The following is a 26,590-nucleotide window of genomic DNA, read 5'->3' on the forward strand; positions in this document are numbered from 1 at the left end:
CTTGTGGTTGAGAGCCCACTGGCCCATGTGGGAATCGAACCGGCAACCTTCGGAGTTAGGAGCATGGAGCTCCAACCGCCTGAGCCACCGGGCCAGCCCGAGTGCTTTTAGAAGAGTAGGTACCTGAGAAGTAACTTACTGTCAGAAGAGAATAAAGGTCTTTTGCGAACTGAGGGCTAAATAAGATGATTTGTTTCCAGACAATAGTGGCTGGGCAGGAAAGAAATGGGGGTGACAGCAGCAGGCCCTGTCTCTATTCAGATTCCCAGTGGTGGCTACATATGGGACTGGGAATGACTGACCACCACAGGCTGGGGCCTGGAGAGCCTGAGCAAGGAGAACCTGGGTGAGCTGATACTGGAGGTTGGATGATGTCCTGGAAGAACCCATACCTGGGCAGGGACCTGGCTTCCCCACAGAGGGGGCACCTGTTGACAGGAATATGCAAGACCTACAGGGACAACCCTGGGTGGCAACAAGAATCAGTAACCCAAGGGGCCCAGTCACAGCTCCATTTTGGTAAAACTCTCAGCATTCCCTACTTCTCACTTCAGACTGGTGACACCAGAATATGTGATTTTACTGCTGCGTACACTTCCCAGAGCCAGGAGAATTCTGGATCAGGTAGAAGTAAACCACAGTACACTGGCATGTAATTTAGAGACTCTGAGACAGCTGGAGCCCTTGTTAAAATTCAGAGTCCCCAATACGTCTGGAGTGGGGCCTAAGAAACGCATTTAACAAAATCAGACATTTCTGATGCTGCCATGCTTGTGTGTGTCTGCTCTAGACCATCAATATTTGCTTCCTGAGACTAAACCAAAATTCCATTCTTTTTTCTTTTTTTTTTTTTTGGTATAGGCCGAATCCAGAGAGGGATGATCAGGTGGGTTTACGGAAAGACAATATAATGGTCATTTTTTTAACTTTCTTTTTCCCACTGCTCAACTGGCCATCCAGCGTGAAGTAGCAGCAACTTACCATCTCTCTCTCGTTACAAAACTCACTGAGGAACATGGGTCGGTCATACCAACCAGTGACATTGCGTCAAGCTTGGCTTTCTGTGACTTGGGGAAAAAAGAGGAAGTTCTTTGAATAACTCACCACCATATGCCTCCACGCCTCCTTTGCCCTCCTCTTCGATTTCATTCGGGAGACTGGGGGGCCATTTGAACAGACTGCTCTTTGGGGCATTTCTCTTCTGTCACATCTAAGGCTTGCATCTTCAAACCAAACTGTGATGTGGAGAAAGAGTTTTCTTGTGTTTCTTCTCTCTTATTGGGCTCTAAAAGCTGCACTGGATAGTGAGAAAACGACAGAAACAAACAGTAAGTTTCATTTACTTTTCTCTTATACTAGAACCATCTTCAACGAAACAGTGGATGGTCAGCTTCAAACATGATCATTTGTAAGTTTTTCTGTGCTTAGATGAACAACCAAACAGTAAGTCTTTTCCATTACCTGCTGTTGAAAATGAAATGATTTTAGGGAGGGAGTTGGAATATCTTTCTTGAGACTCAGAGACAAAATATTAACATTGTTTTTACAATGAAATGTTTCTTTCTTGCTCTGTTATTTTTCTGTTTTTTTTTTTAATTAAAGTTTATTGGGATGACAATTGTTAGCAAAGTTACATAGATTTCAGGTGAACAATTCTGTATTACATCAGCTATAAATCCCATTGTATGTTCACCACCCAGAGTCAATTCTCCTTCCATCACTATATATTTGATCCCTTTTACCCTCATCTACCACCCTCCACCCCCTTACCTTCTAGTAACCACTAAACTATTGTCTCTGTCAATGAGTTTTTGTTTCTTATTTGTTTGTCTTGTTCTTTTGTTGTTTTGGGTTTATATACCACATATCAGTGAAATCATATGGTTCTCTGCTTTTTCTGTCTGACTTATTTCGCTTAGCATTATAATCTCAAGATCCATCCATGTTGTCACAAATGGTCCTATTCATCTTTTCTTACCACCGAATAGTATTCCATTGTGTATATATACCACAACTTCTTTATCCATTCATCTATCGAAGGACATTTTGGTTATTTCCATGTCTTGGCCACCGTAAATAAAGCTGCAATGAACATTGGAGCACACGTGTCTTTATGTATAAACGTTTTCAGATTTTTTGGGTAGATACCCAGGAGAGGGATTGCTGGGTCATATGGTAATTCTATTCTTAATTTTTTGAGGAACCTCCACGCTGCCTTCCATGCAGCTGCACCAGTCTGCATTCCCACCAACAATGTATGAGGGTTCCTTTTTCTCCACAGCCTCTCCAACACTTGTTACTATTTGTCTTGATGATAGCCATTCTAACTGGGGTGAGGTGATATCTCATTGTGGTTTTTATTTGCATTTCTCTGATGATTAGTGATATTGAGCATTTTCTCATATGTCTATTTGCCATTTGTATGTCCTCTTTGGAGAAATGTCTCTTCAGTTCCTCTGCCCATTTTTCAATGGGGTTGTTTGTTTTTTTGTTGTTGAGTTGCATGAGTTCCTTATATATTTTGGATATTGGCCCCTTATCGGAGGCACTGTTTGCAAAAATCTTCTCCCATTCAGTTGATTGCCTCTTTATTTTGTCGATTTTGTTTTTATTTTGTTTATTTTGTTTCTTTTGCTGCGCAGAAGCTTTTAAGTTTGATATAGTCCCATTCATTTATTTTGGCTTTTACTTCCCTTGTCTTTGGAGTCAAATTCATAAAATGCTCTTTGAACCCAAGGTCCTCAAGTTTAATACCTATGTTTTCTTCTATGCAGTTTATTGTTTCAGGTCTTATGCTTAAGTGTGTCATCATTTTGAATTAATTTTGGTACATGGTGACAGATAGCAGTCCAGTTTCATTCTTTTTGTACGTGGCTTTCCAATTCTGCCACCACCATTTATTTATTGAAGAGGCTGTCTTTTCTCCATTGTATGTTTTTTGCTTCTTTGTCAAAAATTATCTGTCCATATTTATGTGGTTTAATTTCTGAGTTCTCAATTCTATTCCATTTGTCTATGTGTCTGTTTTTCTGCCAGTACCATGCTGTTTTGATTATTGTTGCCCTGTAGTACAAGCTAACGTCAGGGAGTGTGATACCTCCAGCATTGTTCTTTTTTCTTAAGATTGCTTTGGCTATTCGGGGTCTTTTGTGGTTCCAAACAAATCTGATGATTTTTTTGGTCTATTTCTTTAAAAAATGCCATTGGGATTTTGATGGGGATTGCATTAAATCTGTATATTGTTTTGGGTAATATGGCCATTTTAACTATGTTGATTCTTCCAATCCATGAGCAAGGAATGTCTTTCCATTTCTTTGTGTCTTCTTCAATTTCTTTTAAAAATGTCTTATAGTTTTCAGCATATAGGTCTTTCACATCCTTGGTTAAGTTTATTCCTAGATATTTTATTCTTTTTGCTGCAATTGCAAAAGGAATTTTTTTTTTATTTCTTTTTCTGAGATGTCATTGTTAGTATATAGGAATGCAATGGACTTTAGTACGTTGATTTTGTAGCTGGAAACTTTACTGTATTTTTTGATAGTTTCTGATAGCTTTTTGGTGGAGTCTTTAGGGTTTTCTACATATAGCATCATGTCATCTGCAAAAAGTGACAATTTAACTTCTTCATTCCCAATTCGGATGCCTTTTATTTCTTTCTCTTGCCTGATTGCTCTGGTGAAGACTTCCAACACTATGTTGAAAAGCAGAGGTGATAGGGGACAGCCCTGTCGTGTTCCTGAACATAGAGCAAAGGGCTTCAGTTTTCCATTGTTAATTATGAGATTAGCTGAGGGTTTGTCATATATGGCCTTTATTATGTTAAGGTATTTTCCTTCTATGCCTATTTTATTAAGTGTTTTAATCATAAATGGATGTTGTATCTTGCCAAATGCTTTTTCTGCATCAATTGATATAATCATATGATTTTTGTCCTTTATTGTGTTTATGTGATGTATCACATCGATGGATTTGCGTATGTTGAACCATCCTTGTGCCCCTGGGATGAACCCCACTTGGTCATGATGAATAATCTTTTTAATGCATTGTTGCATTTGATTTGCTAGAATTTTGTTTAGGATTTTTGCATCTGTATTCATCAGAGATATTGGTCTGTAGTTTTCTTTTTTTGTGTTGTCCTTACCAGGTTTTGGTATCAGGGTAATGTTGGCCTCATAAAATGAGTTAGGGAGTACTGTCTCTTCTTCAATTATTTGGAAGAGTTTGAGCAGGATTGGTATTAGATCCTCTTTGAAAGTTTGGTAGAATTCACTAGTGAAGCCATCTGGTCCCGGACTTTTGCTTTCGGGAAGGTTTTGGATGACTGATTCAATTTCGTTACTGGTGATCGGTCTGTTTAGATTTTCCAATTCTTCATGGTTCAGCCTAGGAAGGCTATATGTTTCTAAGAACTTGTCCATTTCTCCTAGGTTATTGAATTTGGTGGCATATAGTCCTTCATAGTATTCTTGGACGATCCTTTGTATTTCTGTGGCATCCGTGATAACTTCCCCTTTTTCGTTTCTGATTTTGTTTATTAGTGTCTTCTCTCTTTTTATCTTAGTGAGTCTAGCCAAGGGTTTGTCAAATTTGTTAATCTTTTCAAAGACCAGCTCTTTGTCACATTAATTTTTTCTATTGTCTTTTTGTTCTCTATTTCATTTAGTTCTGCTCTGATTTTTATTATTTCCTTTCTTCTGCTGACCTTGGGTTTCATTTGTTCTTCTTTTTCTAGTTCTTTAAGGTGTAACGTGAGGTTATTTGGGATTTTTCTTGTTTCTTGAGATAGGCCGGTAATGATATAAATTTCCCTCTTAAAACTCCTTTCACTGCATCCCAAAAATTTTGATAGGATGTATTTTCATTCTCATTTGTTTCTATGTATCTTTTGATCTCTCCTCTAATTTCTTCTGTGACCCAGTCATTCTTTAAAATTATGTTGTTGAATCTCCATGTATTTGTGGTTTTGCCTGCTTTCTTTTTGCAGTTGATATCCAATTTCAAAGTCTTGTGATTAGAGAATATGGTTGGTATGATTTCAATCCTCTTAAATTTGCTGAGGCTAGGTTTATGTCCCAATATATGGTCTATCCTTGAGAATGTTCCATGTACACTAGAAAAAAATGTATAGTCTGATGTTTTAAGATGAAGTGCTCTATAAATATCAATTATGTCCATTTCATCTAATGTGTCATTTAGGGCTGCTATTTCGTTATTTATTTTCTGTTTGGATGATCTATCCATAGCTGTCAATGATGTATTTAGATCCCCTAGTATAATTGTGTTTTGGTCAATTTCTCCCTTTAGTTCTGTTAGTAGTTGCTTGGTATATTTCGGTGCTCCCGGATTGGGGGCATAAATATTGATGACTGTTATGTCTTCTTGTTGTATAGTTCCCTTTACCATTATGAAATGTCCATCTTTGTCTCTTATTACCTTTTTCACCCTGAAGTCTGTTTCATCCGATATCAGTATGGATACACCTGATTTTCTCTGGATACCATTTGCTTGGAGTGCCAATTTCCACCCTTTCACTTCGAGTCTATGCTTGTCTTTGTAGCTGAGATGGCTCTTGGAGACAGCATATGGTTCGGTTTAGTTTTTTGATCCAATCTGCTACTCTGTGCCTTTTTATTGGTGAGTTCAGTCCCTTTACATTTAGGGTGATTATTGATATGTGAGGATTTCCTATCATTCTGCTTTAGTTTTCTGGTAAGACTATGTCTCCATTGTTTCTTTACCTTTTTGTTTTGGTCTATTATTTCTGTGTGGTGATATTCTATGATTTTTCCCTCTGTTTCTTCTTTTATTACAGTATATCTTTCAGTTCTGGATTTTTTTGAGTGGTTACCATTAAGTTTATATAAAAGAAAGTTTGATATTTAGAGTATTCCATTTTCTTCAGCATGCTTACTTTCTCCATTCCCATATTCCAATTTAGGCCTTTACTCTCTCCCTTTTAATGTTTTTGTTGCCACAAATTGTTCCTGTTGATGATGGTCGAATAGCCTCCTTTAGTTATTTCTTGTAGTGCAGGTCGTGTATTAGAAAATTCCCTCAGCTTCTGTATGTCTGGAAAGGTCTTTATTCCTCCTTCATATCTAAAGGATATCTTTGCTGGGTATATTATTCTTGGCTCATAATTTCTCTCTTTCAATAATTTGAATATTTGGTTCCACTCCCTTCTGGCTTGTAGAGTATCTGCTGAAAAATCTGATGAGCTTTCCTTTGTAGGTTACCATCTTCTTTTCCCTGGCTGCCTTGAGGATTCTTTCTTTGTCGTTGATTTTTTGACAGCTTCAATACAATGTGCCTTGGAGAAGGCCTGTTGGGGTTGAGGAAATTAGGTGTTCTATTTGCTTCTTGGATTCGAGGACCCAGTTCTTTCCACAAGTTTGGGAAGTTCTCATCAACTATTTGTTTGAATATACTCTCTGTTCCCTTCTCTCTTTCTTCTCCTTCTGGTATGTCCATTATTCTTATATTGCTCTTTCTGATGGAGTCAGAAAGTTCTTGTAGAGTTCTTTCATTTTTTTTTAGGTCTCAAGTCTCTTCCTTCTTCCGTGTCATTTCCAGGTTTCTATCTTCTTGTCACTGATTCTTTCCTCCATCTGGTCAACTCTACTACCTAAGATGGCTATTTCATTCTTAATTTCTTCTATTGAGTTCTTAATCTCCAGAAATTCTATTTGGTTCTTTTTTAAAATTTCAATCTCTTTGGTAAAATGTTCATGTTGTTCTTTGATTGTGTTTCTGAGTTCATTAAACTGCTTTTCTGTGTTTTCCTGCATCTCGTTGAGTTTTTTCAGAACTGCAATCTTGAATTCTCTGTCATTTAATCACATATTTCCATATCTTTAAGTTCATTTTCTGGAGACTTTTCACTTTCTTTCTGAGCTGTCTTGTTGCCTTGGTTATTCATGGCAATTAATGATTTATTACTTCTCTTCCTAGACATCTACAGGAGTGGGTTCTGCAACACGTTGATAAGAAGAGGTCTTTCTTTTGTTTTCCAGTACGTGTTGGTAGAATGTTTTATTTTCTCTCCGACTGCAGCCTTTTTTTCTCTCTCACACTGTAGTGTTATGTTTTCTCTGCACTATTCCAGCTTCTCACACAATGGGGGGATTCCCTGGAAGGCAGGCTTCTCCTGGGTCATAGGGTGCCACGTCCAAGTGGGGATGCGGAAGGCTTTTGAAGTTCCAAAGGTCTTTCTGCACCAGATTCAGAGCCGGTGTGTTTCAGCAGCTCTGTTTACTCCTGCAGGGATCCGTCCCGATAGGTGGGGCCAGGGGCGGGGTGAGTTGTGAGAGGTGGCCCAGAGCAATGGCAGTGACCACCACCACAGCCAGTCCTGTTTCCACAGCTCCCTCCCCTTTGCCGGAACTAGTTGGGCTGCGAATCTGTGTCTGAGGACCACAGTTCTCAGAACAGCAAATATTCTGTTCTTTTGGTCTGACACTACTGTTGTTCCGCTTCTAGCACTGGGCAGGTGGGGGCCCGGCGAACTCTGGGAGGGTAGGGAGGGGGCAGCTAGTCTCAGTGCCTAAGGCTTCCGCTCTCTACAGCAGTGAGTGCTTAAACCACCGTTTTCAGTCTTCTTCCCTCAGTCTTTGCTCCGAGGTCTCTTGTCATGGGAGGTGGGCTGTGGGGCCTCTGGTTCCGCTCCCCACATAAGAACGCAGGATATGGCTAGGCCAAAAAGGAACACACACGGAGCCATATATAGGGGAATTATACCACTATATTCTCTCTGGCGGCCGGGTGAAACACACGCAGTAGTAGCCACATGATCCGCAGTCCGCCATTCATTTCTCTGCCTGCCAACCAACCAACCAATCAACGCAGCCCCACAGTTACAACAGTAGCCAATTGGCTAACCGGTTACAGTTGATGGTCAATCAATCACAGTTGATGGTCATTCACTACCTGAGCCAGCACTTCCCCACGGGAAGCCGAGAGCCTGGAAATTGCTCTCTGAGACTCTGTCCCCACCTCTCTGCTGTGAGCGTTGGGTTCAGCCGTGTTATATGCTGTCCCCTCAGCCCTGTGGGCCATAAATGGAGCCCTAGCAGTCTGAGTTCTTCCCTCTCCCACAGCTGCGGTAGTTTCTGGATGCAGTGAGCTCGGAGCATTGAGCTAGGTGTGTGTCCTGCGCCCGCAGGGCTTCGTCTCCGTACTTCTCCCTTCCCTCCTCCCCTGCTCGCGCAATTTACCCACCTTTAGGTGAATTCAGTAGTCAGCCTCTTCGTCTTGCCTGTCTGCTGTGCAGGGAGTCCTTTGTGGAGTTACTGTTGTTCAATTTGTTGTAAATTCCAGGGGATATTTCCAGAGGCTCACCTCACGCCGCCATTTTGATATCACTCTCTCTGTTGTTTTTTAATTAGAAAATCAACACACAGTTGCTATAAAATAATTCAATCAACACTAAAATATATATATTAGGAAGCACTTTATCATCATAAAGCTAGACTAAGCAGGGTCGTGTACCTAACCGTGGTTCTACTGTTTGCCAGCAGGCAACCTGAGTACATGATGCAACCACCTGAAGCTTAATGTCGTTCCTCTGTGACATGGGGTTAATAAAAGCTCCTACCCAGGATGGCTGCTGTAAGGACTGAGTGAGACAAGCTATGTCCCTCAGCACAGTACCTGGTGTATGGTGAACCATAGAGAAATGCAGCCCCAGGTTGTTGTCAGTATATAAAGTGTGAAACTTCTGTTACACTCCCTCGAATCCAGAAGCAAGAGCTATTAATAGTCTTTCTCTTCAATAGTGTAGTAAACAAACTCCTCTGTGGCTTGTCCTTGTTTAGTTTACAATAAATCAGACATCTTTTTAAGTAGTAAATGTACATTTACCTTATTTTTCCCAATAACTGCATGGCATTTCATAATATGAACTCAGCCATAATTCACTGAGTGTTCCTTTTCTTTTTTTTTTGGTAATGTAAACAATGATGCAATAAACACCCTTGTACAAAACATCCTTTGTGGACACATGAACGTATGAGAGCATCTCTGTAGGATAAGATCCTAGAGGTGAAACTGGTGAATCAAAGGGCATATCTATTTAAATTGTTACAGATGCTGCGAAGTCCTCCCAACTCACTGAAACTGTACATGGTCACCAACAGTGACCACTCACTCACATAGGTGAATGTGTTTTCCCATCCCTTTTCCAAGGGGTATACAATCAATTTTTTAATTTGTGCCAATCTGATGAGCAAAAAATAATCTCAGTGTTTTAATTTGCAGTTGCCTCATCACTCATACAGTTGAGCATCTTTTTCATGTTTCTTGACCATGAAAGCTCCAGCCTCCCCATGTAAAGGAATTTAGGGGTGGCTATCTTGTTGGAAAGAGAGGTGAGGTCTTGTCTTGAAGCTGAGCTTATACAAGAGCAGAAAATGTTAATTGTCCAGATCAAAGAGTGGAAGGAAGGTGGATGGCATTTTCGAGTGGTCTAAACCCCTCTTCCACCCAAGCCATCCCTTGGCCCCAGCACTATTTAATGTCCTTCTCCATTTCTTCTTCTAGGAATTACCTATTCATATTATTTGCCCATTTATTTGATTGTGTGTCTTTTCTTATTGATCTGCTATTAGCTCATGTGTATAAAAAGAATCCCTTGCTTTCATGTATGTCTTATGTTTTATTTTTTCTAGGCTGTCACTCATCTCAATGTTGCCATAGATAAGTTTAAAGTTTCAGGGAAGTCAATTTTTTCAATCTTTTCTTTCCTTTTCTAAAGATTTTATTGGGGAAGGGGAACAGGACTTTATTGGGGAACAGTGTGTACTTCCAGGATTTTTTTCCAAGTCAAGTTGTTGTCCTTTCAATTGTAGTTGTAGAAGGCGCAGCTCAGCTCCAGGTCCAGTTGCCGTTGTTAGTTGCAGGGGGCACAGTCCACCATCCCTTGCGGGAGTTGAGGAGTTGAACCGGCAACCTTGTGGTTGAGAGCCCACTGGTGCATGTGGGAATCAAATCGGCAGCTTTCGGCATTAGGAGTATGGAGTTCCAACTGCCTGAGCCACCAGGCCGGTCCCTCAATCTTTTCTTTATGGCTCCTATTTAGTGTGTCTTACTTGGAAGATCTTTTCTTAGCAGGTGATATAAAAACATTTCTCTATATTCCTCTTCATTCTTTTATAGTCTTATATTTTTACATTAGATTTTCTGATGCGGGTGAATTTTTCCCTTGGCATTTTTAAATAATAAATACAAACACACTAGCTATCAAAGACTACTGGGATCATGTCTAAAGGACTCAGAAGCTGGTTTGGAGTGCTTCCCATGGCCAAAAAATGGAACAATAAAAATACTAACCTCAATGGATTGAAGCACATTAAGTGCATTTAAATCTAGTTCATAATGATTCTTAAAGAAAAATAATAACAATAAAAGAAAAATATCTCACAATTATAAGATGCTAGGAAACCAATTCATTATTTTCAAAACTGGTCAAGCATTTATTCTGTCTTTTCTATGCAAACTGTATGTCAGTGTAACCAAAGAGTTGACAAAGACAAGTTTCTCTTCAGATAATAAATGAAGAAGAAATAATAGAATTAGTGTATCACATTTTGTAACCTCTAATGTACTAATGCTGCCAAGTGATTATTGTCAAAACACACTAACAAACAAAAAGAGAGATAATCAGACATTATGTGCCTCTTAATGGAAGGACACACTATCCCCTGTGATGCATTCTTGATAAATAAAAGTTAATTTGAATCAAGCCTCTGGACAAGGGACAGAGGGAAGTGGTAAAGGATACCATGGGAATGTGACCATCAAAATCTGGATCATGGAAAACTACAGAACAAACAACTCACTATAGGGCCAGCCCGGTGGCTCACGTGGTCGGAGCTCCGTGCTCCTAACTCTGAAGGCTGCCGGTTTGATTCCCACATGGGCCAGTGGGCTCTCAACCACAAGGCTGCCAGTTCAACTCCCGTAAGAGATGGTAGGCTGCGCCCCCTGCAACTAACAACGGCAACTGGACCTGGAGCTGAGCTGTGCCCTCTGCAACTACAATTGAAAGGACAATTTGACTTGGAAAAAGTCCTGGAAGTACACAATGTTCCCCCAATAAAGTCCTGTTCCCCTTCCCCAATAAAATCTTTAAAAAAAACAACAGCAAAAAAACAACTCACTATAAATTGCAGGGTGGGAAAAAGAGGTGGAAAGGTCTATAGATCTTAAAAGACATAAGAAACATATCAATTGCAACCTATATAATTTTATTAACCAATGTCACCCCAATAAATTTAAAAATAAATAAATGCAAGCTTTCTTCCATTACAAAGCACATGTTCATGTAGCCAAAAAATGAAAGAAGAAAATAACACAAACAAACAACAAAAAACCACATTAACTAATTACAATGTACCATTTTGAATCCTGGACAAAAAAGAATCGGACAATTGGGGAAATTTGAACACTAACTAGATATTTGATAACATTTTTAAAATGTGAATTTGCAGGTGTGATAGTGGTATTGTTCTGTTTACAAAAGAATGCTTATCTTTTAGAGGTACAAACTATTAATGTTCTCCAGCCAAAGATCACCAAAGATACAGGAGTAATTGAACAAAGTTGGGTTTTGGGGAAAAAATGCATACCATGGAATGCCATAGCAAGAGGGTGTTAGAAAGGTCTGATGATAAGATTTGGACCTGTGTTAAGTGATTTGGAAGAAGATTCAAAGCAGCCGGCTTTACTCTGGATTGGATTCTTTTAGGAAGTGGAAATAATGATATGATTGGGTATTTTAATAATTCTTATCTAAAAGGCAAAAACAGAGCAAAGTAAAAGCTGTGACTGATAAGGAAGCAGCAGTCACTTAGATTAGTCAGTTTAGGGGCACGTGTGGTTGTGTTTGTGCGGTGGACAAGGTTCGTCTGTTTTTATGTGTGTTCAGACATGATTATGGAGTCGTCTTGCTTTTGTCTTGATCCAACAGGCTCACCGAGTGGCCTTGTCTGGTATTGGTGTTCTAGCTGTGAGTGACAGGTCAGTTCCTAGCCAGGTCAGTTCCCAACAGTCAGGGGCTGCTTTTCGTTCTCAATACTGAAATGTATGGATGAAATCACATGCAGTCTGGGGTTTGCTTTAAAATAATGGAAAGGGGTGGGGCAGGTGAAACAGGATGGACCATGAGTTGATAATTGTTGAAGTTGGGTGATAGGCATGATACCCTCTCCCCTAATATTATGTTTGAAAATTCTTATTTTTCAAAATAAGAAATTTAAAAGAAATGATGGACAAAGCAAGCCATTAGACATAATGTTTGGTCATAGAACCTGGAATTTTAATATTTCTAAGTCAGCATAGCCAGTATTTAGAGAGTGCACTTCAGGCTCTTACTGGCAGGAGAGGTAGCAAGCACAAAAGAGATTGTCCAGGCTGCCCGTCTCTCACTGGGAGGGACCTCTGGAAGCATGAGTCTTCCTCCCACACTGGTCAGCGTGGCTGTGAAGGTAAGAAATGCCCCCCTTAGGAAGTTTCGCCAGAAACAGTGTGTCCACCATCTTGACCCACAAAATGTGGCCAGACGACCACTGAATTATTAACAAGTAACATTAACAAGAACTCTCTCTTATGTTAGCTTGTTTTCCAGAATTCACTTCTCCATGTTTGGACTCAAAAACGAATGTAATCATCAAGGGTCAAAATGTATCTCTAATTTGTTCCAACCAGAACAAATCACTACAGATCACCTATAGTTTGTTTCGGCATAATAAATACCTAACAAGCAGGTGTGGGAAAGGTGAACCCGTGACTTTTAACCTAAGCATCACAGAAGACCAGGAGTTGGGACCCTACAAATGCAAAGCCGAAGTTTCCAACTGTACAAAATACAGTCGCGAGTTTAACTTCACATTTGCCGGTAAGTAGAGCACTCATTCCTTGGGGCCCTGAAATCTGTGGGACTCTGCCCCATTCTACAATGGTCAAGCCATTCCCCTTGTGAGCATTCACTCAAGAGCCTGGAAAGTATGTCACTGACTTCTTTATTCTTAATAATTCCATTTCACTTTCTCCTCCAAAGACTTTTGGCTATTCCAGATAATAATAGGATGTTCGTCTTCGACAAAAAGGCTTATATCAACAATTTGGAAAATTGTTGAAATCTTTTTTAGATGCTTTACTCTCGCATTCCCATCAGGTAGGCAAAAACGACTTTTCCTCTGAAGATTCAAGTAAGAAGTCTTAGAATCGGTGATGGACCCTGTGGCAAGGGCCTTCAAAGCCCAGGTCTTGCCCACTTTCTTCCCCACCTTCTTCCCTTTGCAGTGACCACCCATCAGGTGCCCCATCAGCACTTCCTGCCCAACCACATTTTATAACTTCTATATTTTTCTCTCCCATCTTCCCCCACTGAAGACTCTCACAACATAGCCATAGCACTAATGGGCTCCTCTATGAAAGTGACCTCGGTAATGACCTCCTGGGAAAGGGAGAGAGGGCTTCCAGGTGATACTTGGAGTCTTTTAAACATAGGCACCCCGACTTATTGATCAAATCTTTGAGTGATACTCTAGGTCTATGCTCTCCACATGTGGCTATTTAAATGAAAATGAGATGAAATAAAAAATTCAGTTCCTCAGTCTCATTAGTCACATTTCAAGTGCTTAGCAGCCACAGGTAGCTGGTGGCTGCAGTATTAGATAATCCAGACAAAGAACATTTCCATCATTACAGAAACTTCTATTGGACACCTCTGCTCAAGGTCAATGGGTCTTAGCTTTTTAAGTTATAACCGTTTTAACAATCTAAGGATAGAGATGGATACTTTCCCTGAGAAATACTCATAAGACTTTAGATGCAAATTTCTGCACAAGGCTTTAGGGGATGCTATGGGCTCTGGATTAGACCCACCGTCTTAGGACAATTTTGAACATAAACTGAATAGAAACCAGAATTGTAAAAGAAATGTGAAGAGGGGGGTGGGGAAAACCCCTGCAAACATGGGATGTAGTGGATACTTTGAGGGCAGCACCCTGACTGATAATATTCTCAAGTGGTCAGAATCCTGCTGGACTGGGCAGCCTGGTATTGCAGAAAGTACAATGGAATGGGCGTCAGGGAACTTGTGTACCACAACTTTGGATATTCCATTTGCATATACCTTAGATATATCTCCAGTCCTCAATTATTAAAATATAAATTGAGAAGATAGGCGATGTGACCCTGACATTGTCTAATTTTAGCTCTGGGTGAGAATCTCAGTCCACAGTGGATAGAAGCGGGTGAGGAGGGTTGGTACTTACTTAGCAGGGAAAGCATCTGATCGCCCATCAAATCACTGAGATTCAATGGGAGAAAAAATGGCAAGATTCACCAGTGGTGTGGGTTTCCTCCCTTTGGATAACAGGGGCCTACACACCTGCAGTGAATAAGCTCAGTCTCAGCTGATTAATAAACTTGATGGCTGAAGCCTTAAATCAACTGATTAAAAGAACCCCAAGTCTTCATTTCCTGACCTTCTGTCCCACAGATATGTTTAAAATCTTCCCGCATCCTGCCTTCCAAGTAAATGGACAAGTTTACCGCCATAAAACTGTATCATCTTCATGTAGGTCAGATTGATAGATAACTACGGAGTGATTACCCTGTGCAAGTAATTGTGTTGGGTACTGCCGGGGTTTTAATGATGCCTGACACGATCCTGTTCCCAACCCGGGGGACATGAGCCATGAACACAAATTCATGAATCACTGATTCACTCCTAAAATGTTTGATGACATCCCAGATGTGCCAAGGCCTGGATATACGTTAGTTTCTGCCTGGTGGAACTTACAGTCTCGTTGGGGAGGCACAAAACCCAAGTGGCCAAACAAATAAATCCATAACCACTAACTGCGTTGATATTATAAAGAAAAAGAAACCGATATGGTGATGGAGAGAAGCACCATCACCATATGGGGGAGCAGCAGATGGGGGAGGATCTACTCAGGGCAGACTTAGGGAAGACCTTTCAAAGACGACGATATTTAAGTAGAGCCCTGAAGGCTGAGCAGGAGTTAGCTATGTGAAGCGACGGGGAAAGAGGGCTCTAATTAAGGGACAGTCGCCTATGCAGGGGCTCCAACTTGGGAAAGCAACTGGCTGGCTGGGAAGGCCCGCATGGCTGCAGGGCAGATGAGGGGAGTGGGACTCCAGGTGAGATTGGCCTATGACCCAATTTATCATCTTGGGAGTTAATTCCATCTAAGTGGGTCAGAGCGGATCACGTTGGGGATTGGCTGGGAGGCCCTAGCAGTCATCGAAGAGGCAAACAAAGGTGGGCATGGACAGATGTGGATGGGATCAAGATATGTTTTGGAGGAAGAAACGATAGGAATTGCTAGATGCTTAGACTTGGAATCACAGGTAGTGAAGGTGAGGAAGGAATCAAGAATGACTTCCAGATTATCTACTGTGATCAGCTGATGAGGCGTGGTGCCATTTAGTAAGACGGACAAAAGCAAAATAATGGGGACATGGGGTATAAAGTTTGGGTTAGGCAAGATGAGTAAATTCTGGAGATCTGCATTGTAGAGACAGTTGACAATACTGTATCGTGCTCCTAACAATTTAAGAAGGTAGAGCTCATGTTAACTTGCTCGTACCACAATAAAATGAATGAATACATTCTTTGAAAGAATAGGATTTTAATATGAGTATGTTTATTTACCTACTGATCGATTCCTTAACTAGCAGATTAACTACAGTGCAGTTTCAAACAAGTTATGTTTGAGATGACCATGAGACATCCAAGTGGATCATGTAATGAGAGGTGGAAAAAGAAATAAAAAAGGATGAGACCAAGGGCTAGAGGAGGCCGGGGGTGGGGAGGAACCACTTCTGTCTGGAGGATTTAGGAAAGGTCTTATGAGGAAGGTGGCAACGGAATGAGCCTTAAAGGACTCTGTGAATTTTTTAAAAATATAACTGGTTTATTGCATAGGAGCAACGCCCTTGCCCTGGTCACTGTGATGCTGTAAATGCCCTTTATTAGTCCGGTCGCAAACTCTCAGGAAAGTTTACACCTTTGCAATCAATGTAGATATCAATCGTTGGTCCACTTTGAACCATTCCTATCTCAGAGAGGAGTCCATGCTTTCTGCTTCCTCATGCAAGTTTCAACTCCTTCTTCCTGAAAATTGTAGGAGGTAGATTTTAGTTCCATAGGAAGAATGTCTTATTGGTGCTATTCCCAAACACAGCTGCTCTCTGAGGCCACCACCACTAGGTGCCACTCTGTCGAAAAACGCTGCCATAGGGATTCCTGCTCAGGGAAGGAGCGGAGCAAGGAGACTCTAAATTCTTTTCTTTGATTTTACTTACACTTTGGTCCCTGCATTTCATTGTCTCTGTGCCAAATTAATATTGTAAAAAAAAGAAAACAATCTACTTGGAAGTTGGCCCTGGCTCTGCCCTTTACTAGCTGTGACCTTGGGTGAGTTTCTTAACCTCTATGAATCAGAACGGACTCGTGTGGAATGGGCGTGACACTCTCCACCTTGCAATACTGTTTTGAAGTGAAATGAGATAATGTGGGAAGCAAGCCTGGCACGTGATGAATACTCAACAACTATCCTTCCTTTCCTGTAATGCTCTTTTATTAATGAATTATACAATAAATCATATAGCTGGATGCTTTAAATAGGGTATGACCTGACAGAGCCTATCAGACCCACACATTTCCTTTGAAAAGTTCCCTTGAATCTATTTATCAGGGTTACTTCCTGCTTAGCCACATATTCACTGGCCTTTCCCAATGGGCTGCAAGCTTCTTGACTTCTCAAGAAGGGCGTCATTCACCTTTGGATCCACAGCCGGGAATAGAGTAGGGGTTCCACCCATGTTTGTGACTGAGTGAGTAAACCTAATCTGCCTATCCCTGTAACATGTACTTTCATTTTTCTAGACCCAGTGACCACACCAGTGCTGAATGTTACAGTTGTTCAAACAAAACCGGACCTATATATGACACTACACTGCATCACATTCAATGGCTCTCTGCCCATCAGTTATACTTTCTTTGCAAAAGGCATCGCCATATCACCCGTTATTTCCACGTACAAAAGGGAGCCTGCAGAATTTAATTTAACCAAGAACAACATTGGAGAAGTGGAAGAGTATAGCTGTGAAGCTAAAAACAGTGTGCCTAACCGTGCAAAATACAGTCAAACCTTCCGCATGCCCTCAAGAGGTAAGGATTACCTGAGCTCTTTCAATAGGGTCTGGATTTGCTTCCAGAAACTTCTTCCGCCTGACCACTTCCCACTTTGGCCACCTGCATCCAAGTGCCTTTCCTTTGGTACGGTCCACACAAACTCTGGTGGGGTTGCTTTCTGCAGAAAACAAACAACAACAAAAACCACCCCAGGAAAGCCTAGAGGCTGGGGCAGGAAGGGACCTTATTGCGAGACTGCCTGACTTGACCCTGCTTCCTGTCTTGACCTTCCATTGCCTGGGTTCTAAGTAATCACATTAGAATTTGCATCTCTCTTGGAGCTGCCAGGTCTCTTGATTTTCTTGTTTTTCATTGTTTTTAATTGACTCCTAACACCCATGCCTGCCCACTTGGCTCCTTATTGCCCCACTGCCAGTGCTTGGTGAGTCTAGACTTCCAGTACCACCCTTAGCTTGGGGCAAAAGGAGCCCCAAGGAGGAGTCCAGGGGGCCATGGGGATATGTCCACCTAGGCCTATATCCCTACTTTCCTACACCACCCACTGGGTACCTGGGCCTGAATTCCCTACCCAATCAGATCAGAACCCACCTCACAGGGCTCACGTAAGTCTCTTTCCCAGCTCATCTTCCCAAGGGTAGACCACAGTGAGGAAGTGAGTATTCCTGGACCCGAGTCAAAGTTGCTGCCTATGGAGGGTGTGAATGGCATTTGGACATGCAGGCTGCGGGGGTGGTCTACATGCAGGTGAGGCCCTTTAGAGTGCAGGTCAGAGCCTGGGTGGAAAGAGGGTGAGGCCGGAGCTGGGGCTGGCTCCCCCCATGCTGCCAACTGTCTAGAGTTGCAGGTGTCCATAAGTGTCGGTACAAGGCACTGCTGAGATTGCCCTTTTCAGAACACTTCACACTCAGTGTCATTGGAAAAGAAAGCTGTATGGTGACCAGTGAATGCTGTCTTCTTCCAGGTGGAGACAGCTGTCCTTTGTGCCTGCAGTTACTGCTTCCGGGGTTATTACTGGTGCTAGTCGTAATAATCCTAATTCTGGCATTTTGGATACTACCAAAGTACAAAGCAAGTAAGTTCTTCAGGAGCTTTACCATTGTTTTCCAAGGGGTTTGGATACAGACAGCAGGGGAGAGGGTGAGGAAGAAGGGAAAAGAAAATCAGAAATGAATACAAAGAAAATGAAAGGGAAGGAAATTCTGCAAAAGGGGAAGGTAAATGAAATACTTGTTGCACGGTTCACATGCAGGATAGTTCCGGTTTCTCTGGTAAGAACTTTTCTTATTTAGACCGCTCATGGGTATGTGGCCTGTGCAGTCCCATGGGACGCCGTGCTAAGAAGAGCCCCACACTTGGTTTAATGCTCTGCTGTCACTGTTTTGAAATTCCTAATACTTTTTTTTTTTTACTCTTTCTAAAATTACTTTTTAAATTGTGGTAAAATTATATATAACAATAAAATGTACCATCTTAACCACTGCTAAGTACATACAGTTGAGTAGCATTCAGTACATTCTCCTTGTTGTGCAACCATCACCACCAGCCATTCACAAAACTGTTCTCATCTTGCAAAATTGAAACTCTGTTCCCGTTGAACACTAACTCATCATTCTTTTCCCTCTCCTCCTGGCCCCTGGCAGCCACCATTCTACTTTCTGTCTCTGAATTTGACTCCTCTAGGGACCTCCTGTAAGTAGAATCATACAGTATTTGTCCTTTTGTGGCTGGCTTATTTCGCTTAGCTTCATGTCAAGGTTCATCCATTTTGAGCATGTGTCAGAATTTCCGTCATTTTTAAATCTGAAGAATATTGCATTATAGATATATAGATATAGATATACAGATATGTACACTTTGTTTATCCGTTCATCCATCAATAGACTCTTGGGTTACTTCCACCTTTGGGCTGTTGTGAATAGTGTGCTATGAACATGGGTATACAAATCCTAAGAATTTTTTAACAAGAGGCACCACATTTTTACTTTGCACTGAGCCCTGCAAATGATGCCAGCTCGCAACGGCAACAGCTTTGCCTTGTACTTTTCAGGCTGGTTCTGCCATTCGGAGGGTGCTCAGTACATGATGATAAACCAGAGTGTCTTTCCTCCCTGCCGCCCCTTAGCAATCCCTAGTTATTGCTTTTCACTATTCATGTCTTCTGACCACCTCTAGTGAAGATTTCAAAATGGCCTTTTCATTGGGCACACAAGTATGGAGGAATATCAAGATTTGTACAAAAGACAGAGTGTGTCTCAGCACTGGCACCCACCACGAGCCAAGGGGCATTGGGCAGGCTCCTTCGCCCACCCGAGCCTCAGCATTCTGACCTGTAGAATGGGGCTGCAGGAGATACTGTCACAACTGGGGAGAGAACTGAGTGATAAATGTTAAGCTCCTGTGTCTCCCTCCCCCTCAAAGAGTTACAATTCAGAGAAGTCAGAGGCTCAGTTGACATGCAACTTAAGAACAGGTGTCACAATTTATACAGCTCATACATTTTTTTCTTTTTTTGCACATACCACATGCCACATCTATTTTTAAAACCCGTCTCCCCTTCCTACGAGAAGCCCAGGATTTTGCAAAAGCATAATTAATATTCTTGACTACTGGCCATGGCTAAATAGAACTCAGCTGGGGAATTTACTGTCTCTTACAGATGTTACAAAGCTTTTTACAGACTGTTCTTTTCAGCAAAGGAAAAAAATGCGTCTCTGGCCATCTCAAGCATAATCTGACAGGCAAAGAATGTCACTTGCAGAGCTGGGAAAATAAATCAGGATGGCTCCTGGCTTGGAGAAGCAGGTCCTATGGACTCCTTGCTGAGTCCATAGTTTCCCTTCAGTAGACAACACTTAGGCCATTGGAGCAGGTCATTCTTTGATTCAGAACTTTGGGGAATTCTGCTCCTCGGCAGAGGAAATGAGAAAAATGTGGCTGAGTTGGTTTAATTTAATTAATTCTATACTAATTTATGTAGGAAAAGCTATGAGAGATAAGGTGCCCAGACACCCTGGAGATACACCCATGGAAGGTGGAATATATGCAAATATCTATGAAAATCAAGCAGGTAAGAGAACTTTGTTGGGTATTTTGATTGGTTTAGGTTTTCCTCTTATTTTTTAAAAGCCGTACAGATACATGGGTAAAAAATTGAAGGAAGCAGAGAATACAATGTCTCCCTCCCACTCCTGATGCCCAGTTCCACTTTCCAGGGTCAACAACCAGCTTTTAAAATCCTTCCACAGACAGTCTATGCATAGCAATGGCAGCATGGCCACAGAGAGGCCACTCTATACCTTGCCTTTTTCACTTAAAAACATGTTGTGGAGATTTTTTTTAGTATCAGTAGGGAATGAGCCATACTGTCCCGGGCCTTTATGATCGCCTCTTAAAGCTGACATCATACGCTGCTTTATGGTAAACAGACCCGTGACCTTGGTCAACAATAAGAACCATCCCAGCCCACGTTGATGGAGGCCCAGCCCCATTCCAGGCATAGTGTTAAGCAATTTACCTGCTCTATCCAACACAAACACCACTAACTCCCAAATGATGTTCCCATTTTACAGATAAGGAGTCTGTGCCAGACTTGGAACCAAGGCCATGTGTTTCCACAGCCCAAGACGGTAAGCGCTCTCTGCAAAGTCCCAAGGCTCCACGCCATTACAAGGGCCGCTGGCTAAGCCACTGGCCTCAAATGATCAGAGATGAGGCTTATAGGCCCAATAACTCCGTCCCTTGTCTTTTGCCCAGAAACCGGACACTCCGAGGAGGTGCATTACGCCACCCCCATATTCCAGGAGGTGACACCAAAAGATCGCGGTGAGCCACAGTTTGGGATAAGAGAGGCTACTGAATGAGACAGTGGTCCCTGTGAGGCCACCACACTCCAGGGCCGTAGGAGCCCACGGATGGGGGGTGGATGTGGGCAATACACCCACCCCAGGAGACCAAGAGCAACCAGTACTATAGCCTAACAAACCTCATCAGGAGATGGGTGGGTGGGGAGGAGAGAAGGATGTGACAGAAAGAGCATCATATAACACATCCAGACAGGACGACGCAGGGGCACATCTAAACCATTTTCAAGAATCCATTACTTGAGATAGTCTAGGAAAAAACAGTTGACACTTGGTTCTGTTGGTCCACCCAGCTACTAAAATAGGATTTTTTTTTAAAGAGACTCTATGGCTTTATACCCTAAATTTACTAAATTATTTTCTCTCTTATATTTCAGAAGCCTGTAATGGTGGGAAAACTGGATATGTCTATTCTGATATCATCTTCTGAAATTTAAGCTACAAACTACATCTCAGGGTAAGATGATTTTTAGAAAGCTGATTGACATGAAGGAAAAGCAAACTTGATTGACAATGTAAAATGTCTCTCCTGGTTACCTAAAATGAATCACTGCTTTTCATGATCAAACACTGTTCCTTTGGACCATTCAGGTACCTCCAATCCTGTCATCAGACAACAGTTTTGTCAGGTGGGATCTGGCTGGTGACAGTTTTTAAATGCTTTTGCTATTTTTAGGCATGGCCCATCCGCCCCATTTCCACGTCATTTAAAAAAGAATTAATTGTTAGACCACTTTGCTCTTCATAAGTACATCCTGAGAGCAGGATGATGATCACGTTTCGGGTTTTCCAGCCCCCAGGCCCATTGGAGTTTCAGAAGCAAAAACCACCTCTGAATTCTAAAACAAAAATTAGTGACCTTGAAAATGTGTCTGAAGAAAGCAGTGCCTGCAGCCACCGTGAGAGGAAGGCAAGATTACTCAACAAGTATACACTTACTATTCACTGCCATTTAAATTTGCTCTCAGATTTTGGAAGCCTGCAAAAATATTTATATTGATGTTCGTGGACTAAGTGTTGTGTGGAGAGAAGAGCCCAGAATTGAGTTGCGGGAGAAGGAGAATGGACTCATAGTCTCCTCAGGCTGTTGTAACAAATCACCTCAAACTGGTGGCTTCACACAACAAACTTCTTTCCTCACAGTTCTGGAGGCCAGAAAGCCACACTCAAGGTGTCAGGAGGAGCACATTCCCTTTAGAGTCTGTAGGCGAGGACCCGGGCTTGCTTCTTCCAGTTTTGGTGGCTCCTGGTGTTTCCTGGCTCACGGCAGCATCACTCCAATCTCTGCCTATGTCTTCACATGGCCTTCTCTTCTCTGCCATTCTCTTAGAGGAACACTGGTCACAGGACTTAGGAACCACCCGGATAATCCAGGATGACCTAATCGCGAGATCCTTAATTGCAATACATCTGCAAAGACCCTTTATCCAAATAAGGTGGCGTTCACAGGTTCCAAGCATTAGGTCATGGACCGATCTTCTTGGGGAGTCACCGTTCAGCCCATTACAGGGGACAAATGAGAGAAATAATATCTACATCATGGAGCTGCTGTGAGAATTAACTCAGGTAACAAATGTAAAGGGCTTCGGACAGGGCCAGGTATATAGTAAGAACTCAAAAAAGGCTAGCTATTCATAGTAGGGTGATGCTTATTCTGAGTCAGGTACCTTTAAGGTACTTCCAGAGACTTAATCTTTAAATCTCTGAGGTCATGAACTTGGTTACTTGGCCAACACTGCTTCTCCAGGTCTTAACCTGAGCTCCTTCTAGCAGCAGAGCCTGAGGCAAGGACTTGGATGCAGGTTGTTTACATGGGAGGTAATCCCAGGGAGCAGGAGTGAAGGCTCAGGGAGAGTGAAACAAAGAAAGAAAAGAAGCCAACACAAGGGGTGCGGAGGGGCTAGCAAATGAGTGACCATACTGGTAACTGGATTTGATCCTGTTAAGACCTTCCAAGGTTTTGAAGTTCAGAATGCCTCTGGGTTTCACAGCATGCCCTGAATCAACAGCCTCTCATTTTCTCCTTGCAAAGCTTCTAAAGCAGTTACTAGGAGCCAACCTACTCCACAGTCCATCTGATTACCATTGCCTCGTGCCTTTCAAGTGCTAGAATGATTGCATAACCTCGTGCTCACTAATCTGCCTTGGCAGGGGAAAGTCTTAGGAATGGTGAAGCTGTGGCATGTGAAGGTTATCACCACCCCCTTTACCCCAGCGACAGAGTCCCTGTCATCCATCCAGGGCTGCTTTCCAGGACTTTCTGATACCCAGTCTTATCCTAGGCTAGCCCTGAAAGCAGAGCCTGAGATAAGGCCTGTGCAAATAATTTATTTGGGAGGTGACCCAAGGGAACAGGTGTGAGGGACTGGAGGAAAAGCCAGTGCAAGGGTGTTTTGCTGAGTGGGGCACTGCTGTGGGCACCGGGGGCTTGATCCCACGGGAACCTGTTGAAGAGAATTGTCCACTTGGGGACGATAGTGAGAAGCATTTATCCATTGGCTGGGGGTCACCCCAAGAGATAATGCACCCCCACTTCAGGGCTGTGCATGTGGACATTCCAAGCTGGCTTCCATGGGCGTCTCATCAGGGCCCTGGAAAGATCCAGGGCAGAAACTGAGTAACGAAGCTGTCAACACAGAGTGAGTGAAGCCTCAACTACAGCTGGAATCAGAGGATGTGACGCACGATACAGAAGTGGCTGGTACGGACCTCTCACCAGTTCCTTTATAAGCACTGTAGTCATGACAACAGTAATTGCCCCATTCCAGGTCCTGTCCAGCACTTTGTGGACCACTCCTCACGGAGATCTCCCAAGGGCTCCCCCTGCACAGACACTCACCCTTAGCCGAAGGCTTTGGAATTCAATTGTTTAGGGAAGGAAAGAAGAGGAAAAGATCTACTGGATTGTCATTTCAAGGTCTACTTTTTTTCATGTCTAGAAGTTTCGCTTTGGTTCTTTTTCAAATCTACATATTCTTTAAACGTTCTTTTTGTTGTGAAATAGACCACACATTATATGAAGATGCATAAAAATGTATATGTAGTTTAATAATTATATCAAGTGAACACTAATGATGGAATGTCACCCGCAGCCCAGAAGCTCTCTGCACGATCCCATCTCCCCAATATAACTACTCTTTTATGGAACATTTAGGTTGTCAGTTCGGGGCTATTACAAATAACGGGACTGTTTTTCCACTGTGAACATATCCCCTGGTTTCCAGGTGCACGCCTCTATGAATATGCACAGGAATGGAATTACTGGGTCACGGGGCGTGTTTATCTCCAGGCTAAGCTGACAGCGCTGCCCTATTTTGCAAAGTGCTTCTACCACGTTTTCATTCCCACAGGCAGTATGGAAGTTCCTTTCTTACATCTTCACCAACACTGGCACTATCTGTTCGTTTTAATTTAACCATTCTTGTGAGTTTATAGTGGGATCTCACTGTGATTTTAATTTTTGCTTTCCTGATGACTAGGAAGGTTGAGCACCTTTTCCTCTATTTATGGGTCATTTGGATTTCTTCTTTTATGAAGTTTGAGGCTTTTAGCCCGGTTTTCTACTGAGGTGTTTGACTTTTTCTAATTTTTCAATAGCTGTCTTCCTACTTTGTAGCTTGATTTTTCACTCTTTTAATGGTACCTTTTGATGAAAAGAAGTTTTAATTTTAAGAACTTAGTTTGTCTACTGTGATTAGTGTTTGTGTATGTGTGTGCAGATGAAGAAATATTCTCTCAACTCAAGGTCACACCAATGTTATCCTGTATGCCTATCTACTAAAGGCTTTTTCAAATGTTCATATACATGTGGGTTTCTTTCTGGGCTTTTGATTCCAATTACATTTTTCTACTTTTTTCTCGTGTCAATACCATAATCAGGTTTTAAATAAGTCTTGATAACTGCAAGAGCAAATTCTCCCACCTTGTTCTTTTTTAAGAATGTCTTAGCTATTCTTGACCTTTTGCATTTCCATATAAATTTCAAAGCTAGCCTGTTATTTCTTAAACAAAAAAAATTGAACATAATAGCGATTTTGACTGACAGCACATGGAATTTATAGATCAATTTGGGGAGAATTAATATTTTTTTACAATATTGAGCTTTCTGAACTACAAATATCTCACCATTTGTTTGTATCTTCTTCAATTCTCTCAACAGTGTTTTATCATTTTCTACATAAACATTTTGCATCCCTTTTGTTAGATGTATCCCTAGGTATCTGATATTTTGATGCTAAAGTAAACTGTATTTTTATTTCATGTTCTTGATTAACGCAATTGTTTTTCTTGGTTGACTTTGTATTCAGTGACCTTGCTAAAGTCTCTTTTCAATTTTAATAATTTATCTGTAGATTTTCTTACAATTTGGAGACCAGAGAACTACTGCTGCTACTGTTACAGTTGCTGCCTGTGTCACAATTGCCTCACTCCCGGAAGCTGGAGCCCAGAAAGGGGAACATGGACTTTGCCACAGCAGACATTTGCTTCTCAGCGAAAACCACCACCTCCCTCCCTTCCACTGTCCCACACGTGTGCATCTAAATTGCTGGATGATATTCACAGCCATTCCCTGGCAGTAGGGGAATTGTAACATTGATAGGTTTCTGACCTACCATATAGGAGGGTTATAATGTGATTTATGAGAGCCATACAAAATATCTACCACACTAGCCCAAATACCAATCAAGACTAATGGTGAAATAAAGACATCTTAAGATAATGATCGAGAAGGACGTTTTTGAATCACACGTTCTCACTGAAAAAAACCACATGATATACTTGATGAAAAAGGAAATCGAATACAGAGGAAGGGTGTAGGATACAAGAAGCATATAAGTAAACATATATGAGAGGTTTGAAAACATTATAAAGTGACCATGATTTTGAAAGTGCAGTATTAGTATATGGATGGACAAGTAGTACTATGGAACAGGACAGGAAATCCAGATGAAGATCTAAATACATTTGGGAATTCAGTATTTGAAAAATATGGCATTTTAAATCAGTGGGGATAAGAAGGATTATTTACTATATTGTAAAAACTTGACAATGACATTTAAAAAGTAAATTGGGCCCCCTACTTCATTCTTCACAACAAAATTAATTTGAATAGATCAAATATCAAAGCACCTAAAAATGGAGTCTCAGAAGTACTAGAAGAAAACAGGAGGGATTTAAAAATAATCTTTAAGAGGGCAAGGTTTTTCTAGGTATGACTCACAATCTAGAAGACACAAAGGATTGTTAAAATTAATGAGATGAAACAGAATAAATAGGGGGAAATATTTTGACCCCCATCTCAGATCAAGTATGGAGTTCCGTAATATATAATGAGCTTTTACAAATCATTAAGACCAACAATCCAATAGAAAACTGGGAAAGGGAGAAACATACAGGGTGACACCAGTGCAGCACAGAAACCTTGTTGGGATGAGGAGTAGCTTATAGGTGTACTCTGACCAGCCGCCCCTTCTGCTGCCAGGGCTGGTGGATTACAGCCTAAGGCCTTCTCTCAATGCTGCTTCTCCCCAAGATGGAAAGG

The 26,590-nt window shown here is 41.6% G+C and overlaps 2 protein-coding genes and 1 long non-coding RNA gene across 10 annotated transcripts in view; 1 reads left to right on the top strand and 2 right to left on the bottom strand.

Moving 5' to 3' along the window:
- Positions 1-8,271, bottom strand: LOC117013099 (uncharacterized). The gene is made up of 3 exons (XR_004421274.1): positions 8,218-8,271; positions 1,105-1,297; positions 1-123 (listed from the first exon to the last, which is right to left on the bottom strand). It is a non-coding gene; the product is annotated as an uncharacterized LOC117013099 (long non-coding RNA).
- Positions 1,196-25,733, top strand: MILR1 (mast cell immunoglobulin like receptor 1). Its single transcript, XM_033089876.1, has 9 exons — positions 1,196-1,328; positions 12,611-12,892; positions 16,919-17,203; positions 18,150-18,260; positions 20,166-20,255; positions 20,758-20,814; positions 20,942-21,010; positions 21,426-21,505; positions 25,401-25,733. Exons 1-8 carry the CDS (start codon positions 1,241-1,243, stop codon positions 21,476-21,478), a joined length of 1,035 nt encoding a protein of 344 aa, XP_032945767.1. The 5' UTR covers positions 1,196-1,240; the 3' UTR covers positions 21,479-21,505; positions 25,401-25,733.
- Positions 8,311-26,590, bottom strand: part of POLG2 (DNA polymerase gamma 2, accessory subunit) — a 36,992-nt gene continuing 18,712 nt past the window's right edge. For 3 of the 8 annotated variants that reach the window (XM_033089869.1, XM_033089865.1, XM_033089873.1), the window contains 2 exons: positions 17,215-17,345; positions 11,377-12,474 (listed from right to left, as the gene is read on the bottom strand). In XM_033089869.1, coding sequence (XP_032945760.1) covers positions 12,420-12,474; positions 17,215-17,345 — 186 coding nt within the window. In that variant the 3' untranslated portion in view covers positions 11,377-12,419. Of the gene's footprint in view, positions 8,367-11,376; positions 12,475-15,913; positions 16,145-17,214; positions 17,346-26,590 lie in introns of those variants that run through there. The other 5 variants (XM_033089867.1, XM_033089871.1, XM_033089868.1 and 2 more) reach the window with 4 other exon arrangements.

Source organism: Rhinolophus ferrumequinum, chromosome 21 (genome assembly GCF_004115265.2).
Source record: "Rhinolophus ferrumequinum isolate MPI-CBG mRhiFer1 chromosome 21, mRhiFer1_v1.p, whole genome shotgun sequence".
Lineage (NCBI taxonomy): Eukaryota > Metazoa > Chordata > Mammalia > Chiroptera > Rhinolophidae > Rhinolophus > Rhinolophus ferrumequinum.

Bases quoted from the DNA above. Each gene is read 5' to 3' on its own strand.
- MILR1 (XM_033089876.1), top strand. From the start codon at position 1,241: ATGTGGAGAAAGAGTTTTCTTGTGTTTCTTCTCTCTTATTGGGCTCTA. The intron at 1,329-12,610 runs GTAAGTTTCATT...CTCTTATGTTAG, and splicing joins GAAAACGACAGAAACAAACA to CTTGTTTTCCAGAATTCACT. The intron at 20,815-20,941 runs GTAAGCGCTCTC...TCTTTTGCCCAG, and splicing joins TGTTTCCACAGCCCAAGACG to AAACCGGACACTCCGAGGAG.